This window comes from Papio anubis, chromosome 2 (assembly GCF_008728515.1).
Source record: "Papio anubis isolate 15944 chromosome 2, Panubis1.0, whole genome shotgun sequence".
NCBI lineage: Eukaryota > Metazoa > Chordata > Mammalia > Primates > Cercopithecidae > Papio > Papio anubis.
This window is the reverse complement of record NC_044977.1, coordinates 65717686-65734972: the sequence shown is the minus strand read 5'-3', so window position 1 is coordinate 65734972 and position 17287 is coordinate 65717686. Positions and strand designations below refer to the sequence as shown.

Below are 17287 nucleotides of genomic sequence, written 5' to 3'. Positions count from 1 at the left end.
TAAGATCAAAGCAGGAAAAGATGGATAAGTTGGTTCAACTTGAGTCATGTGATTTTTTGCCAGAAAAAGAAGTAACCGATGCAACTTTAAATTGTGTATGCAAATAAGTTCCATCAAGTGGATGTATCATTTTCAACTTATGCTTTAGAGGGTATTTGGAAAATTCATTTTACAGATGAAAGCATTGTACCACTTACAATGAAAGTCACTTACTGTACGCAGTATATCCAGCCAAGTCTCAGCTTGTGTTTTAAATCCAAAACTGGGAGGTGAGATGTCTTACTGGTTTCACATTGCATTATGTATGTGATGTGTACTGTGGGATTCACATTTGCATCCTCCATATGGAGAAACAGTTTATCTATTTCCATTTAATTGCAACCATGGGCAGATTTGTCTTTCCATTTCTAGCTCATAAAATTGCTTTTTTATAAATGAAATTGAAATGAAACTATGGCTATTTAGCTTTTACAGAAAATGTATAGGTCTAAGTTTTCTCTTTTGTGTGTGTGTGTGTATATGTGTGTGTGTGTGTGTGTGTATATATACACACACATACATGCAACTTGCTCAGTATGAAGTGTAGTTCAGTACCAAATCACTTCCCTCTATATTAAAACACATTTTCTTTTTCTTTCAGGAATGATCAGCCTGAGAGGGAATATGACTGTGAACAGACTCACACATCAGCCTCTTATAGAGACCCAAGTTTCTAAAAAAAAAAAAAAAAAAAATCCCACAAGCTTCCCATAGTAATACTCTTCTTCTCCAAATGGGAGGATAATTTGCTGGACTAAAAAATCCTGAAATCATAACTGCCACATCAATTCTGATTTCTCCCCTTATTCCATCATATGAGATGTAAACATTCTATAGACTATTTTTCACATGAAATATTAGAGCAGATAACCAGAGAACTGCATGGCATCTACTTAATATACTAATGTTAAACAGAAATTGCAAGGCAACTTTCATGAAATGCTTTATGGCATAAATTTCTGATTTATATTTTAGGTATGTATCATATTACCTACACAATGGACTAAAGCAATAGTCTGCCTCTTTTACTAAGTATAGCAGGCACTGTTGGTTTTCTATTGTGCATTCATTTCCTCTCTTCCTTATTCCTAAAATAACCCCAATTGTTCATTAGTTGTCTACTCTTCCATCACCTCACATTGTCTATAGAAACATGACATTTTTCCCTATTCCAAGTGAAGCACTTAATTGTCTAATCTAATTTCTCCTTGCCAGTGACTGGTTTAGGAATGAAAACGTAGCCAGTGAGGTTTCAGCAGGGGACTTCTAGATGTTTCGGAGAAAGGAAGGATGAGTAGCAACTGATGTGTTAGTCACTGCTGGCAGCCATTTTGTGATCATAATGGAAACTAACATGTAGAAAAAGGAAAAAAAAAAATAGACAAGGGCAGAAAAACTAATCACAAAGAAACTGGGTTGTGGCCTGATAAGGTAATTAAATGATAATTTAGCTTTGGATTTCCTTATCATATGAAGCATACAATTGTTTATTAGTATACAGCTAAAAATATTTTTACTGAAACATTAATACGGTTGGAATGTCCTGTGTGTTCCCATAATGGTCACTTCTTATCCTTAGATCACGTAGTGGTTGCGCAGAAAGAAGGAACTAAGCTAGAGTATGAGAAAAGGTTACTTGGCTTAGTCAGGGTCTTAGAGCCTTCCTTACCCAAATTGAGCAGTACATCAAAAAAAAATCGATTACAAATTAAAGGCAGCAAACAGAGTACAGATACATTTTTGGAAGGGATAGAGTAACACTGAAGAACTCAACAGGAGCCAGAGTTCATGTGGTTTGTTTAATACAGTAATTGCAACTTTTCCCAAAAGGCAGTTTTTTTTTTTTTCTCTTTAGTAGAGGTAACAAAAAAGATACAAAACCTGTTTTCTAGAGGAGAAGACAGACAGAAAAGAGATCTCTCTCTAATGTGTTTAAGTGTGTGAGAGGTTATTCTTAGGAAAAAAATATGAAATATTTCATCTTTGCATGAATCATCTTAAAATGCAAAATGAGTATATATTCAACTTCATTACAAAAATTTATTTCTTTTTAATACCCCCTATGATAAATGTTTATCAACACTTAACAAAATGTTGAACAAAATGTTTAACCAACAAGTTGAACATTGGGATTCTGCTATAATCTCTCACCCCTAAACAACAACAATATTTTATAGATGAGAAAGTAAAAGCTAAAACTCCAATTTGCCCAAAGCACATGCTCACCATAGTAAGTGAGACGCCCTCTAGCAACATTTTTTCCTCGTGAATTCTCAGCAATGCATTCATAGGAACCTGCATCTTCCTGTTGGAAGTTGGGGATTTCAAGCACACCATTGAACTTCCTTAATTTAATTTTGCTGGAAAATGGCAGTCCATCACTTCTTCTCCAATTAATCTGAGGTATGGGACTAAGAAGAAAATTGTCAAGTTGTTTGCTGTTGTCTGGAAGCCTTTTCGATTTGAGAAAGTAAAGCTTTTAAGATTGAACAAGAAGGCACAGGATTTTAAATGCAGAAAACCACTTCCAACAGTCAATTATATAAACCGGATAAAAGGATTTAACAACTCTTTAAGTTGATATTTTAATAAAATAAACTTCATTTTTCTTGAGTCAATTCATGATTTCGAGAAAAAAGCCTAATACAGACCCACTATATTAGATTACAGCAAATGAATAAGGGGGAAAAAAAACCCCACCAATTTATTTTATGAAATTAGGCAGGCAGAGTAATTTTCTTCAAATCGACTTTAAATATTAAAGTTTCAACTAAATTTTATATGTGCATTTCCCCTGCATTTTATTTTTCCTTTGCCTCAAAATGAAAGTAAATTTTAGAAAATAAAAAAGAAGAGTCTTTCAAAACCCATTCTGATTTCTTATAGCAACCTAATATTTCAGCACATAGGAGTAAATGTATAAAACTTACTTTCCAAGGGCAAAACATTCCAATTTCACAGTCGAACCTTTAGCTGCTGGAAGAGTTTCTGGAAACTGAACTTCTATTTTAGGTTCATATTCACCCATCACACCTATAAATCCACAATATAAAGTTAATCGTTTCAACATTTCCTTTGGAATTGCCTCGTTTTTCTTAAATAAAACTTTCTTTTGCTCCATTTTGAACCAGCTCTTCTAGTGATTTCAATTAAATAAAATTTAGTCTATGCAGCTCAGATTCCCTTTTAACAGCCATCAAGTTGTTGATGAAACAGATTTTTTTCTTTAATGACTTTTTAGTGGTGCTTTTTAGCCTATAAGAAAATATCCAGAGCTTTAAAAAACCTGAACTAACTTGGGTCAAACATGCAATATTAATAAACATTTAAGGACTTTGGATTTGCTGATTCATAGGTTACCACGTACAGAGCAGTTCCAAGAAAACCACTAAGTCTTTTATATTACACAAAATGGGAGGCTTTGAAATTGTGTATTCAATTTTGACATTGCTAGTCAAACTGAAATATATAATATATTATTGCTTCCTGAAATTTCCCTAAAGAACAAAAATTATGGCAGGGAATTTACTTAATGATACCGTGGTAGCAGAGATACCAATCTTAAACTTATTAAATGGCTCCCTGGAGTTAAGAAACAATGACTTAATAAATGGGAAAGGTCAAATTCAATTATAACTGACTGGAAAAAGTGCTTCAATGCTTTGTGATCATAGCATTATGCTGTATCAGATATGGTTCTGTGTAAGTGGGTCAACTACCCAGGCTTATGGATCTGCTTCCTCGGCAGCTCATAGACTCCCCTTAAACAGCCATCAAGGTGTTGATGAAACAGATTTTTTTCTTTAATGGTTTTTTTAGTGATGCTTTTTAGCCTATTACAAAATATCCAGAGCTTTAAAAACCTCAAGCTGGCAAAGGTCAGGATAGGTGACTTCATGGGAGTCAACCTGAGCCCTGGACTCAGAAGGGTCTCATGCTTGGTTTAATACTTTGCCATTGCTGTCTTAAAATTCGTAATGACTTCTGAACAAGGGGCCACTCAATTTTTATTTTGCACTGGTCCCTGCAAATTATGAAGCTTGCCCTAGGTAAGAATTATGCATAAGGACCTATGATTTATCAAATCATTTTTGTCATTATACTCATAAAATAGTCTTTGTGCCAAAAAACATGAAGTGACAATTCTTCTCAATGTACTTTATACATTTTTCCAATTGCTTTTGTTTGCAGCCTCAGCACCATTTGCACTCAGACTTGCACTTGGAGAAGTTTCATTACCATCAGAACGTAGCACCAAAGGAGTTGGAGAGCCCAGCACTCGGGCATTTGTCACCATACTTGTCACCACACACGTGTAATTTCCCACATCCGACGGCTCCACCTTAGATATGTAGAGGTGTCCTGTCTCCTGAGAGACAAATCTCCGACTATCTTCTTCAACAAACGATGGGTATTCATTGAAGATCCAAGCATATGACAGTTCTAATAAAATTGTTGAAGAGAGAAAGAAATTCCATCATTAAGGACAGTTTTCCATTGTGTCCTTAATGTATCTATACAAACATCAACTTTACTTCCAAGCAGTGCTGAGTGTTTTTGTTGCAGGCCATGAAGAGAAGCAGTTAAGTGAAATAACTCTCCATGTATTCTTTATTATTATGGAGGATACCGTTGATTAGTATCCTGGCGGGAGCAATATTATTTATTGTCATCACATCTCTGCTTCAGACACCTTCTAACAAGCTTCTCCGGTCTTGCTCAGTTTTAATTCATATCTCCCTCCTGCCTGTACCATGATATCTCAAAATTAACAATCTAATCATGTCAATTCCCGACATCAAACTTTGCAAAGTTCTTTAACCTCTCAGGCATAATGCAAAATTGCTTAACCTGAATATGAGGTCCTTCATGGTTAAGGTCCTTCTCAAAACCTTAGCCTCTGAGAAGCCCCATGCTCTCTTTGGTCCCTGAGTCTTTTGCACATGCTGCTTCTGGGGCCTACAACTCCTGTTGTCTCTGTCCTGTCTTTGGCTTTCTGACTTTCCACACCAACTGAAATCTTTGAGATAACCTTCAAATGTTTTTCAAAGCTTGGTTCCAACATCAGGAATCACCTCCTCAAGTGAACTCTTCCTTAATCCTCCTTCTCTGGGTTGATGCTCCTATACAGAGTAATTCTAAGCTTATTTCAACTAAAACACTTATCAGTATGTAACATTCTACTTACTTGTCTGTCCTCCTATCACTTGTTAAACAAGCGATGTTAGTTTTTATTTCACCTGCCCTTCTCCCTCCTCCAAATTAGCAAAATGAAACACCCAAAGGCATTTAGTAGGTCCTCAATAAAGATTCATTCAGTTAGTTAAGGACACAATTATGCTACTGACTAACATCTACGTAAAGTACAGTATGAGAGTTTTCTTGAAGTTTACAGCCAAGGTGAATCAACTTTCTGCAAACGAACCATTGTTCTTTTTTTTTTTTTTTTTTTTGTGATAACGAGGACTAGATAATAATACGCCACTTTGTTCTGGAGGCCCAGGTTGTTCAGCGCCAAGTTGAGATCTAAGCACAGTTACCGTGGCTGGTTTATTGGCTTCCTGCTTTCCTGCGCCCTATTATCTCTTAGTTGCATTAACTCTACTGTATTGATTCATTACTATAGTGCTTTCCCAAGAGTTTAAAAAAAAAAAAAAAACTTTTGGAAAACATGGAATCAAAATAAATTTAATGAATAACACGTTCAAATACATTTAAGAGATAATTCTCATGGTGAAGGTCTTTCTTTTTGATAAAGGGAATAGTGCTAAGGACCTAGAAGAAATAAAACATGATGACTGATTCCCAATCACAATGCAGTGCAAATGCTTGATGTTTCCAAAAAGTAGCAAGCCAATTGCAAATTATACAGACATCCAGAAACACTGGTTTTAACCTCACACTGATCTTTAAATCATGCTGTCATATTGGTATAACGGTTCATGAAATTTCAGTCAGTCATGTGGTAAGTTGTGAGCTCTAAAATCACTTATTGGGTTGTATGAAGCAAATGTATCTCAAACATTAACTCCATGGTTATTCTCATGCCTACCCTGATGACGCTTTTCTCTTGCAATAGTATTGAATAAACCATAGAGGAAAATAATACTAGCAAGGTAAGTTGAGTTTGCTCTGCAGTTGTTAAAACTGGCAGCTGCAGTAGCAAGAGCTCTTCAGGGTCTTCCTGCTGCTCTTAAGCATCCATTTCCACCTCAACATTCCCCAACTCCTGCAACCTCACTTTGCAGTAAAGGAGGGAAAGCAATCTTTCTCTGCTTTCCAAAGTGTTCTACACATGAAACTAACAAGGTTGTTTTCTCCCTTTTATCCAGCCAGATATCAACTGCTCTCCAATACAGTAGGCCTTAGCAGGGCATTAGGGATAAAAAGTCAATCCTATTAACCCAGTTTATACTAAAAAAAAAAAAGGTTGATAAAAAGAACTCCGATTCAGAGTCAGAAAACCTAAAATCTGGTGAATTCATGCAAGATAATATTATACAGTGATGAGAATGTATGAACAATAACTCCACGCAACACTTGGAAAAAATATCACAAATATAATTCTGACTGAAAATGTTCAACTCAAAAGATTTGCATAACTCCCTTTATAATGTGTATTTTAATCCAAAGGTTAATATTATTGATACTTAAAACGTTATTATATTGTTATAGAGATATTGTGGTGGCTTTGCCTATATGACACAATAACTGATTGGTAGGAGAAGGAAGGAAGCCAAAATTAAAATCATTTTAAGGCTGCTCCCAAAATGAGCATGAAGTGGATATGTACAAATCAAGGTGTAGACTGGTGCAGACATGGAGGTTCCTCCTTAGGTTTCACTTCAAGAGAACCTGCGGCACAGAATACAGTTGACTGATGGCCTCTACCTGCTACCCCAGGAGCACTGTGGCCACACACCTCCCTGTGCTGCTCCTAGTACTGAACTGGGTGGAGGTGCTAATGCTGGCTCGTTCTTGCCCCATGAAGGATTTCTCTAATGGGCAACTTTGACTCAACATTTTCACAGCTTCGTTCCCCATTTTCACAGCTACAGCACCCTCAGAACTGTGCTGTAGTCTGACATTCTTCCTAAACAAGTTTTCCTCCCCACCCTTGGCTCACCGACATGGGACCTGACTCGCAGTCTGAGGCTCTCTGCCCATTTCTGCTCCTTCACCTTTTTTCCTTTACAGACACTTCTCCAGTATTTTTCAATAAGTCTGATCCTTTAGTCCCATCTTGGTGTATGTGTCTCAGGGAATCTGAACACGGGGTTTCTGAAATTGAGTAACAGACTCTACTCTGCATTTAAAATTGCTCCTCCCCCTTGAATTCTGAGAGAATGCCCATTTTCATTGACTTCCTTTCCTAGGGATAACTGTCCCTCTTCCCAGTTTCCATCGAGATAATCCCCTCATGTCACTCCCATTCTTCAAATATGCAAACTGACTCCTGATTGATTCTTGGTACCTGTCCTCCAGACAAGTGAAGGCAAGACAGTATCCCAGAGAAAAACAGTGTGAGGCTACTCTGAGATCCCCACTGAAGAAAATTCGCCATTCACAGATTTCACCAACAAAGAAGAAAATATTTCACCTTCTCCATTGGCCAAAATGCTGTGCAGCCATAAACCTTCATACAAAATTTGAAAACAAATGGCAAGAAGCTTCTCTTTTGTAGAAGTTAGGATTTTTGCATTCTTTGTTTAGGAATTAGTGTAACTGGGCAAATTAGGAGGTCTATCTCAGAGTGGTATACTAATATCCCTTGAATTACACTGGGCTTACATTCTTAAACAACCACTCAATGCAAAATTTCAGTGATCCGAATAAAACTGTCCAGAAAATACACATCCTATATACTTCATAATATCGAAAGCCATTTTTAAAAATGGTTTTATAAACATTCCCTTTCTCTTTGTATCTCAGCAGCACAGTATGCATAGTTTTATATTAAAAGCACAATGGTCTACCTATTGAAATAATATGTAAATGAATAATCCAATTATCTTCCTCCACCAATTCTCCCAAACACAACCCCAGAAAATCAAGAGAGTAAATATCCTTGACAAACAATGAAGAAAAACTAACTCTAAGGTTTTGAGCTTGGAAAAATGGAAGAAACAGGGAAAGTAGGAGGAGCCACTCAGGGGCTGGAAAAAGGTATAGTAAAAATAGTCTTTGAGACTCAGACAGAGGATCTAGACAAAAGTGTTCAATGAGTGGCTGGGAGATTCAAAGGTAAGCTTAAGAGAGAGTCTGGGCCTAATGCTGGTGGGGTAGGCAGAATAAGTCCCCAGAAAAAGTCTACATTCTAATTCCTGAAACCTGAAAATATGTTACTTGACATGACAAGAGGGAATCCACAGACATGATTAAGTTAGAGATCATTTGATAGGAACAAACTTGGGTTATCTAGATGGGCTTAATGTAAACCCAAGAGTCCTTGTAAGAGAGAGGCAGGAGGGTCACAGTAAGGGAAAAGGAAACGTGACTACAGAACCAGGTGTGGTAGTCAGAGAATAACATTTCAATATGCTGTGCTCTTGGTTTGAAGATGGAGAAAGAGACCATGACTTAAGGAGTGCAGGTGGCCACTAGAAGCCAGAAAAGGCAGAAAAACAGATTGTCCCCTTGAAACTCCCTAAGCAACATAGGCCTGTCAATTTCTTGATTTTTAGCCAAGTGAAATTGATTTTGGACTCTGGACCTCCAGAACTGTAAGAGAATAAATTTGTGTTGTAGTAATTTGTTTCAAGAGCAATAGGGAAGTAATGTACATGGCAAAGGTGATTAAATTAGCCATCTTGCTGTGAATTAAGGTAGGTCCACTGTAATCACTGGGGTCCTTAGAAGGGAAAGAGAGGGGCAGGAGAGTCAGAGAAGGAGGTATGACTACACAAACAGAGATCTGAGCCATATAATCACTTGCTGGTGATCAAGAGCAAAGGAACATGGGCAGCCTCTAGAAGCTGCTGCAAAAGGGAAGGAAATGGATTCTCCCCTATAGCCCCAAGTAATAAAGCCCTGCTGACACCTTGATGTTAGCCCAATGAGACTTGTGTTGGACTTCTAATCTACAGAACTGTAAGGGAACAAATGTGTGCTGTTTAAAGTAGCGGCGCCCAACCCCCCTGGTTCACGGACCAGTACTGGTCTGTGGCCTGTTAGGAACCGGGCCACACAGCAGGAGGTGAGCAGTGAGCAAGCAAGTGAAGCTTCATCTGTATTTACAGCTGCTCCCCATTTCTCACGTTACCTCCTGAGCTCTGCCTCCTGTCAGATCAGCGGCAGCATTAGATTCTCATAGGAGCACAAACCCTACTGTGAACTGCACACATGAGGGATCTGGGTTGTGTGCTCCTTATGACAATCTAATGCCTGATGATCTGTCACTGTCTCCCATCAGCCCCAGATGGGGCCATCTAGTTGCAGGAAGACAAGCTCAGCGCTCCTACTGATTCTACATTATAGTGAGTTGTATATTTATTTCATTATATATTACAATGTAATAATAACAGAAATAAAGTACTCATAGATAAATGTAATGTGCTTGAATAATCCCCAAACTCTCCCCGACACCCACCCCAGTCCATGGAAAAAAAATTCTTCCACAAAACAGATCCCTGGTGCCAAAAAGTTTGGGGACTGCTGGTTTAAAGCCACTAAGTTTGTAGTAATTTGTTATATTCGCAATAGGAAATTAACATAAATAATGATGATAGCTAACAATGATCAAGGGTTTATTATATGCCAGGTATAGCGCTAAGTGCTTTGGCTAGAATTTTCAAAAGCAACAACAACAACAACAACAACAACAACAACAACAAAAAACAGATGAACAGAGGCAGAAAAAAAAAATGTAAAGAAAGGCTGTAATTGGAAAGCCTAAAGAAGAATCAGATTGTATTTAATACGATTATAAGATCAATATAATGTTGAGGTATTCCAAAAGAGATATCAAATTACAACCCCCAAACAAATAAATTAGTGATTGATTACTTTTTACGAAGATTCAGACCCTTGAAGACATAGAAAAAAATCAAATCTGCATTTAACAGAGTTGTACACTGACATGAGAGGTATGCAGAAATTTGTAGCACCTATCTTTGTTTATAGACTTTCTCTTTGAGATGGAATGAAACATAACTTTTATGTCTTAGAGAGAAGAGCTACACTAACTTTTCATTTATTGCCTCCATGACTATGTTTTTATATATATAGACGTATATATCATTCTGACTAAAAATATTTGAGAATAATGTGATTTATGCATTCTCAATACAGTTAAAAAATCTACTATAATACTATCAGAGTTTACTTATCATAAAAATCCGCATTTGCAATAAATGTTAATTGTATCAAAGCAAAATCCATATCAAATCAACATTCTTTGGAGATTTCTAAAATCATTTTATGTACTATGATAAAAAGCTGTAATAAAAATGATAATTTGATATATTCAAACAAGCTAGACTTTACAAAACCTTTCACAACCTCCTGTGTAAATCATAAGCACATTATGCCAAACGATTTGGCCAGTGGGCTTTCTATTAACAATGCTAAGTGAATACTAGGAATATGATTTTTTTTTTTAATTCAAAAGCCAAGAAGTTTTACCAATCAAAGCTATAAATTTAAAAAATGAAGTCCTGAAACTCTGCTTTCTAAAAAGTAATATGTGATGAATGACATTCTGCCTCTAGCTACATTCCTTCCCTGGTCACTTAAGTATAAGACCAGTCAATTTAACATGAAATATGTCACTCCGGTGTTTACCTGGAGATACATTAATACATATAATACTGACATTTAAGTTTTTATTTGTAGTTCCATTGTAAAATTCTATTATGAAGGAGATTTAATCCTTCTATAGCCACTTTCTAGAAGAAATTCTGTCAAACAAAATTGCTGTTAGGCAAAATTGTAAAAGTAACTTGGACCATTTTCTCTGATGCCAACTGGGAAGTCTGACCTACTTTAAAACAAAGCATATTTAAAAGTGTGTGAAAGCTTACTTGATGTCATTCAAGATTTTTATCACCAATTCATACAGTCAGGAAGAGAATTTTGCTCTGATGCTTACAAATCGCACCACTTTGGTGGAAAGTCTGGGATGCAGTATGTACTCAATGATCTAAAACAATGTAGAAAACTAAGGATAATTTAAGGTTCAAATAACACATAGTCAATGGTTAGGATTGAAGAGTCTGTACTGCAAAGCAAAAGACATCTATCAGCATGTTTAACATTTTGCTGCATTTTGTTGTATTGTAAGTTGTTGCTTTATGGATGACACTATTATATATTGTCTGTTTCCTTGTTTAGACTATAAATGTCTACCTAATCCATTCTGATTTAGGATACTACCAAGTCTGATTTGTGTAGGTCCTAAGATAAGGAGAACAATGACCAAGGAGGAAAAACACTAAAAATGCTATTTCCTTTTCCCCCTAATATTTTAGGGCTGGTTCTAGGCCAGAGGTTAGTGAACTATGACTTGCCTGCTTTGTTAACTAAATATATTGGAACACAATCACACTCATTCAATTACTATTGTCTGTGGCTGCTTTTATGCTACAAGAGAAGAGTTAAGTAGATGTAAAAGAGACTGTATGGTTCATAAAGCTTAAAATGTTTATCTGACCTTTTAAGAAAAGGTTTGTTGAACCTTGTCCTAGGTCAGTGATATCTAGAGATCAAGTTATGAGCTTGACAATCCCTTAACTGTCTTATTTTATTTTTTTCCCCTCTTGCCTTTGTAGGGCTATCATGGTGTCCTAACTCCTACACGAAGCTTCACACAGCTCATGCTAGGCCCCTAAGACTTTGATACTCACTATTTCCTCTTTCTCTCTCTTGTTTTAGTCTCTGCCTTTAATTGAGCATATATGAGCCATTTCCACTGGGTAACTGAGATAATAGTTATCCAAGAGATAACAGTTTCCTGAGATACTATTCCACTATATTCAGTTCTACCACACTTTCTTTCAGGAACTGACACCAGTGGGTACCAGCATCTTTCATCATATTGTGACTCCACAATATACTGCCACCCCTTATCTTCACTTTTGTTTTTCTTTGAGACAGAGTCTCAGTCTATTGCCCAGGCTGGAATACAGTGGCATGATCTCAGGTCACTACAGCCTCTGCCTCGTGGGTTCAAGTGATTCTCCTGCTTCAGTTTCCCAAGTAGCTGGGATTACAGGTGTCCACCACCATGTCCAGCTAATTCTTGTAGTTTTAGTAGAGACGGAGTTTTGCCATGTTGGTCAGGCTGGTCTTGAACTCCTGACCTCAGGTGAACCACCTGCCTCATTGTCTTCATTTTTAATGCTTCTGCCAGGGAAGCATCTTTCCTATCAAATATCTCTTTCCTGGTACCATGACTGCTGCTATTGATATAGCAGTGTCCTTCAAGTGCCCAACTAAAGTGCTTACCTTCATATCTGTAAATGCAAAAAATGTGAAGAGCAACTCTGGAAGCTATTTTGTATTTTTGCTTGCATTCTATATCCTTTCTTTTTCTCATGAGGAATTTTTTAAAGAGAACATCCCCTCTCCCATCTTTAGCTGAAGTTCTTTCGGTGGGACTGACTATCCTTCACTCCTTGCTCCAGAGACATCTCAAGATGAAGAAGTGTAATGATGGGACCAAATTCAGTGACACTCGAAACAGGATGCCCAGCAATGGCTTGGGGGGACTGAAGAGAACTAGCAACAGCACTGGCAAGAAATGTACTGACCTCCTTCCTTTTGGCTAGACTGCTAAAGAAGCATGGCATTGCTAAGGAAAGGAGTTTAAATTTTCACAGCAGAGAATGTGACATAGTGAGAGATGGATAGAGTTACTGCAATATTTTATGAAGCTTAGACAATTCCCTCATGCCACAGTCTCAAGCTTGCAGTTCCTGCAACCTCCAGCTTGTACCTGGACTTTCTGGTACAGTGATGAGACTCAAGAAACGATTCCCAAAATGACAGCACTGGCATTTCAGATAGAACGAACTAGGAAATATAAAGCACTTCTTCTCTGCTTCCTCATTTTTAGTATCAAAATGTACCTTTTCCAGAGAGTTCAGAGCCCCTGAAAATGTTAGAAAGCAATCTTTAGATTAGCTCCAAACCAAAATGCTGTCAACACTAGATGTTTCATTGCCAAGATCTGCTTTGTATGCTGAAAGAAAGTGCTTTGTAATAGCACATTTTGCACATAGCCACGCTTGATACAATGTGCATTTTGGTGTGCAGATCTTAAATTTATGCCAAAGCCCTGCTGCCAGACTCGCACTTTCCTCATCGCTTATACTGAATAGCAAGCATTTTCTATGACTTCAGTGACAGTAAATAACAATTTCTTTTTCAGTTCAGTCTCGGAGAAGATAAAGAAGCCTACAGCTCATGGGAGTGCTAATTGTAGACAATTATGATTTGATTGACCTGCCTTGCTATTAAAATGATATGCAAAATTTACACTGCCCTTGCAAAATGGAAATTCTCTTTAGTACAACCTAACTATGGAAAGCCCATCCTTTAATGAATCCAAAGGTAGTGCTTCTGGTTTATCATTCCCACACCAGCACTCAGAAGCTAACTCCAGAGAGGGGCTTCATCAGGTTGCAAATGATACAAAAGAACCATACAGACAGGGAAAATGTGCAATAAACTATCTGAAATAATTAAGGGCTAGTGAATAAAGGTGCTGCATCACAATAACACTGTCCATTCCACATTACATCTCATTTTCTTTTATCAAAATTTAAACTCTTTCCTTTAAGGAATGTCATGGGGGCTTTATTGTTCTCTTCTTGCATTATGGGTGATTTTTAAAAGCTTAATGAAATGTCCACTTTCACTGGTAAACAGAAATGAGGTCATTAGTAGAAGATGAAGTCGCCCTGCCAAATCACAAGGGTCTTCTTACCCGGGACAATGAATGACTCCTTAGAAAGCTGGAGAAATCGTTCTCTCTCTCTCTCTCTCTCACACACACACACACACACACGCACACATATACACGCATGCACAGTACTACTATTGACCATTAATAGCACATCAAACTATTCATCAAATAGAGTAAAAAACCATGAAAAAAACCTTATTTTAAAAGGAATCTTTTATACTTTCTGAATGATACTTTTTCTGAATAAGTTAAAATAAGTGATGGCTTCATTATAAATTGCACTATTAAAATATTACAGAGCCACCTGACATTTAAGAAATAGTGTCTATATAAGTACTTGATTATGAAAGGATATGCAATTATGTCTGGATATGCAAAATAAACATGAAGAAAATGCCCCTAGAAATCAATAATCAAAAGTAATCCCAGTCTGTTCTTCAAATCAGTAGGGCTCTATAAATGCTAATTTCTTTAGGCACAAAAGGATATGCTGGAGACTTCACAGCTGTCTCAGGTTCAAGTCAAATATAGATAGTAGTTTCACAGGCTTTGAGAAAAGTGATAGAAAAGAGTAATAAAAATAGTGTTTGTACTATCTCCGTAATAAATATATGTGTTTACACATACATTTCTTCCTACCCCCCTACACTATCTTTCCAATCGTTGTCTATCTTGGCTATGGAGATATGTCCAGGAAAAAAAAACTATCACTCTGTAACTCTGTAGAAATGTCTTTCAAAGCCTGAAAAAAGAACTGCAACAGTCTTTCTGCAATTTTAATAATTTAGCTAAAAAAAGCCCTCCTGATGTTACAGAGAAATATGCATGAAGAAATATAAGGTTACTGCTCAAATTCAGATTTCAGTTAAAATTCTCATTTGTTTAATATTTGAGTCTTAAAAAACTTTAAAATAATATTTATCAGCTGGGAGTGGTGGCTCATGCCTGTAATCCCAGCACTTTGGGAGTGCTGGTGGATCACCTGGAGTCAGGAGTTTAAGATCAGGCCGACCAACATGGAGAAAACACATTTCTACCAAAAATAAAAAATTAGCCGGCCATGATGGAACATGCCTGTAATCCCAGCTAACTGAGAGTCTGAGGCAGGAGAATCGCTTGAATCCGGAAGGCAGAGACCGTGAGCTGAGATCGTGCCATTGAACTCAGCCTGGGCAACAAGAGCAAAATTCCGTCTCAAAAAAAAAAAAAAAAAACCATAATGTTTATCTATAATTGACAAATTATAATTACATATTTTTATGGGGTACAGTGTGATGTTTTGGTATATGAATACAATGCAAAATGCTTAAATCAAGTTAATTAACATATCAGCTAGCTCACATACTCACCCTTATTTTGTGGTGAAATATACTCTTAGCAGTTTTGAATTATATAACACATTATCAATAACTATAGTCACCATGCTGTTCCACAGATCTCAAAAACACGTCCCTCCTATCTAACTGAAATTTCGGACCCTTTGACCAACATTTTCCAATTCCCGCCCCCCAGCTCCTCCCACCACCAGCCTATGGTAACCACCATTCTACTCTCTATTTCTAAAAGCTTGACTTTTCTAGATGCCAAGTGTAAGTGAGGTCATGTGATATTTGTCTTTTTGTGCCTGGCTTTATTTCACTCAGCAGAGTATCTTCCAGGTTCATCCACGTTGTCACAAATGACAGAATTTCCTCCTTTGTAAAGGCTTGATAATATTCCACTGTGTAGATATACAACAATTTCTTTATCCATTCACCTATTGATGGACACTTAGGCTGAGTCCATATCTTGACTATTGTGAACAGTGCTGCAATGAAAATGGGAGGGCAGATGTCTCTTCAGAAATGGTCTCTTCCTGTCTTTGATTGTAAGTAGTTTTTATGTTGACCAATTGGCTTATTTATCAAATCCTCCATTGTCATTATTTTATATTTGATACTTTCCTGTCAATTGTTCCTTCTTGACAGTATACATCAATGCAATGAATAATTTCTGATCAATTAAAGACTTACCCCTGAAGAAATAGGTGAATGCCCCTAATTCAGAGTCTGTTTCACAATTTACACTACTTGGGAGTAAGGAACAGTTAGACAGTGAGAAGTGAAAATTAGCAAGAAAATAAAACTTGCTCTTATTCTTTTCACACCCTGTTCTTATGAGCCTCCCAGAAATGATGCTGTTTATGTCATCATTTCACAAAAAAATAATGTTTTACTTTACATTTTTCGACACTCCACCTATCTATTTACCAGCACACCATTTTAAGTAACAGATGTGTGTTGAATTGGTCAATAAAGGTAGAGATGTAAGAACAGATGAGAGACATCCTGATGTACAACATGTCAAAGGCAAACATTTAACCAAGGAATTCTATAATATTGTATTTCAGTGCTATGCAGATCTCAGATTTTTTCTCTTCTTCTCCTCTTTTCTTTTTTGAGACAGGGTCTCTCTCTGTTGCCCAGGCAGGAGTGTGGTGGCAGGATCATGGCTCACTGCAGTCTTGGCCTCCGGGGCTCAGGTGCCTCCCACCTCAGCCACCTGAGTAGCTGGGACCACAGGTGCATGCCATGACACCTGGCTAATTTTCTAATTTTCTGCGGAGACAGGGTCTCACTATGCTGCCCAGGCTGGTCTCAAACTCCTGAGCTCAAGCGATCCGCTCACTTCGGTCTCCCAAAGTGCTGGGATTATAGGTATGAGCCAACACACCTGGCCCTTTTCATTTTTAAGGAGACAGTTATTCTATTTTGATTCTTGCTTTAATATAAAAATACTGAATTGATTGAATATTGGCTTTACTGTGATTTTCAAAATTACAGAACAGGAGTTCACTGAGGCAGATAGAGTTACAGAAATAAGAGCAAACGTGTCCTAATTCGACTTCAAAGCAGTGGCTCAGCTCATTTTTGCCTGAGGCAGAAAGCTTTCAAAGCTCATGCCATAGTCCTCAATTGGCAGAAAGGGTATTGGCCTTTCAAACCCAACAATATTTAACATAATCTAAATATGATGGTTCTATGTACAGTTATCCCTAAGCTGTAGTAAAGTTTACATTTACTACTTAAATAATTTTCTTTCTGTTTATATTTTTCAAAAAAGAAACAACTATAATAGAAGTTATAAGAGCACTGTCCCCCGACATTTTTTAGTTCCAACTATATTTACTGAACAATACAAGGAAATGCAGTGCAACCACCTGCTCCCTCTTCCACACATTTTTGTAAAAAGCAATTCTAATAAAGGAAACAGGTCTCCTTGTGAAAAGAAAAAGCAGCAATCATGTGAGTATTCTTCCACCAACATGATAAAAAGCTTTTCTTTCCAAGAAGCAAATATGTA

General features: G+C 37.1%; 1 protein-coding gene across 4 annotated transcripts in view; it reads right to left on the bottom strand.

The window, feature by feature from the left end:
• Positions 1-17287, bottom strand: part of CNTN3 (contactin 3) — a 346250-nt gene that overhangs the window by 101673 nt on the left and 227290 nt on the right. For all 4 annotated transcript variants that reach the window (XM_009200333.4, XM_017955288.3, XM_017955289.3 and 1 more), the window contains exons 6-8: positions 4279-4482; positions 2970-3072; positions 2266-2450 (exon numbers count right to left, since the gene is read on the bottom strand). In XM_009200333.4, coding sequence (XP_009198597.3) covers positions 2266-2450; positions 2970-3072; positions 4279-4482 — 492 coding nt within the window. The remainder of the gene's footprint in view (positions 1-2265; positions 2451-2969; positions 3073-4278; positions 4483-17287) is intronic.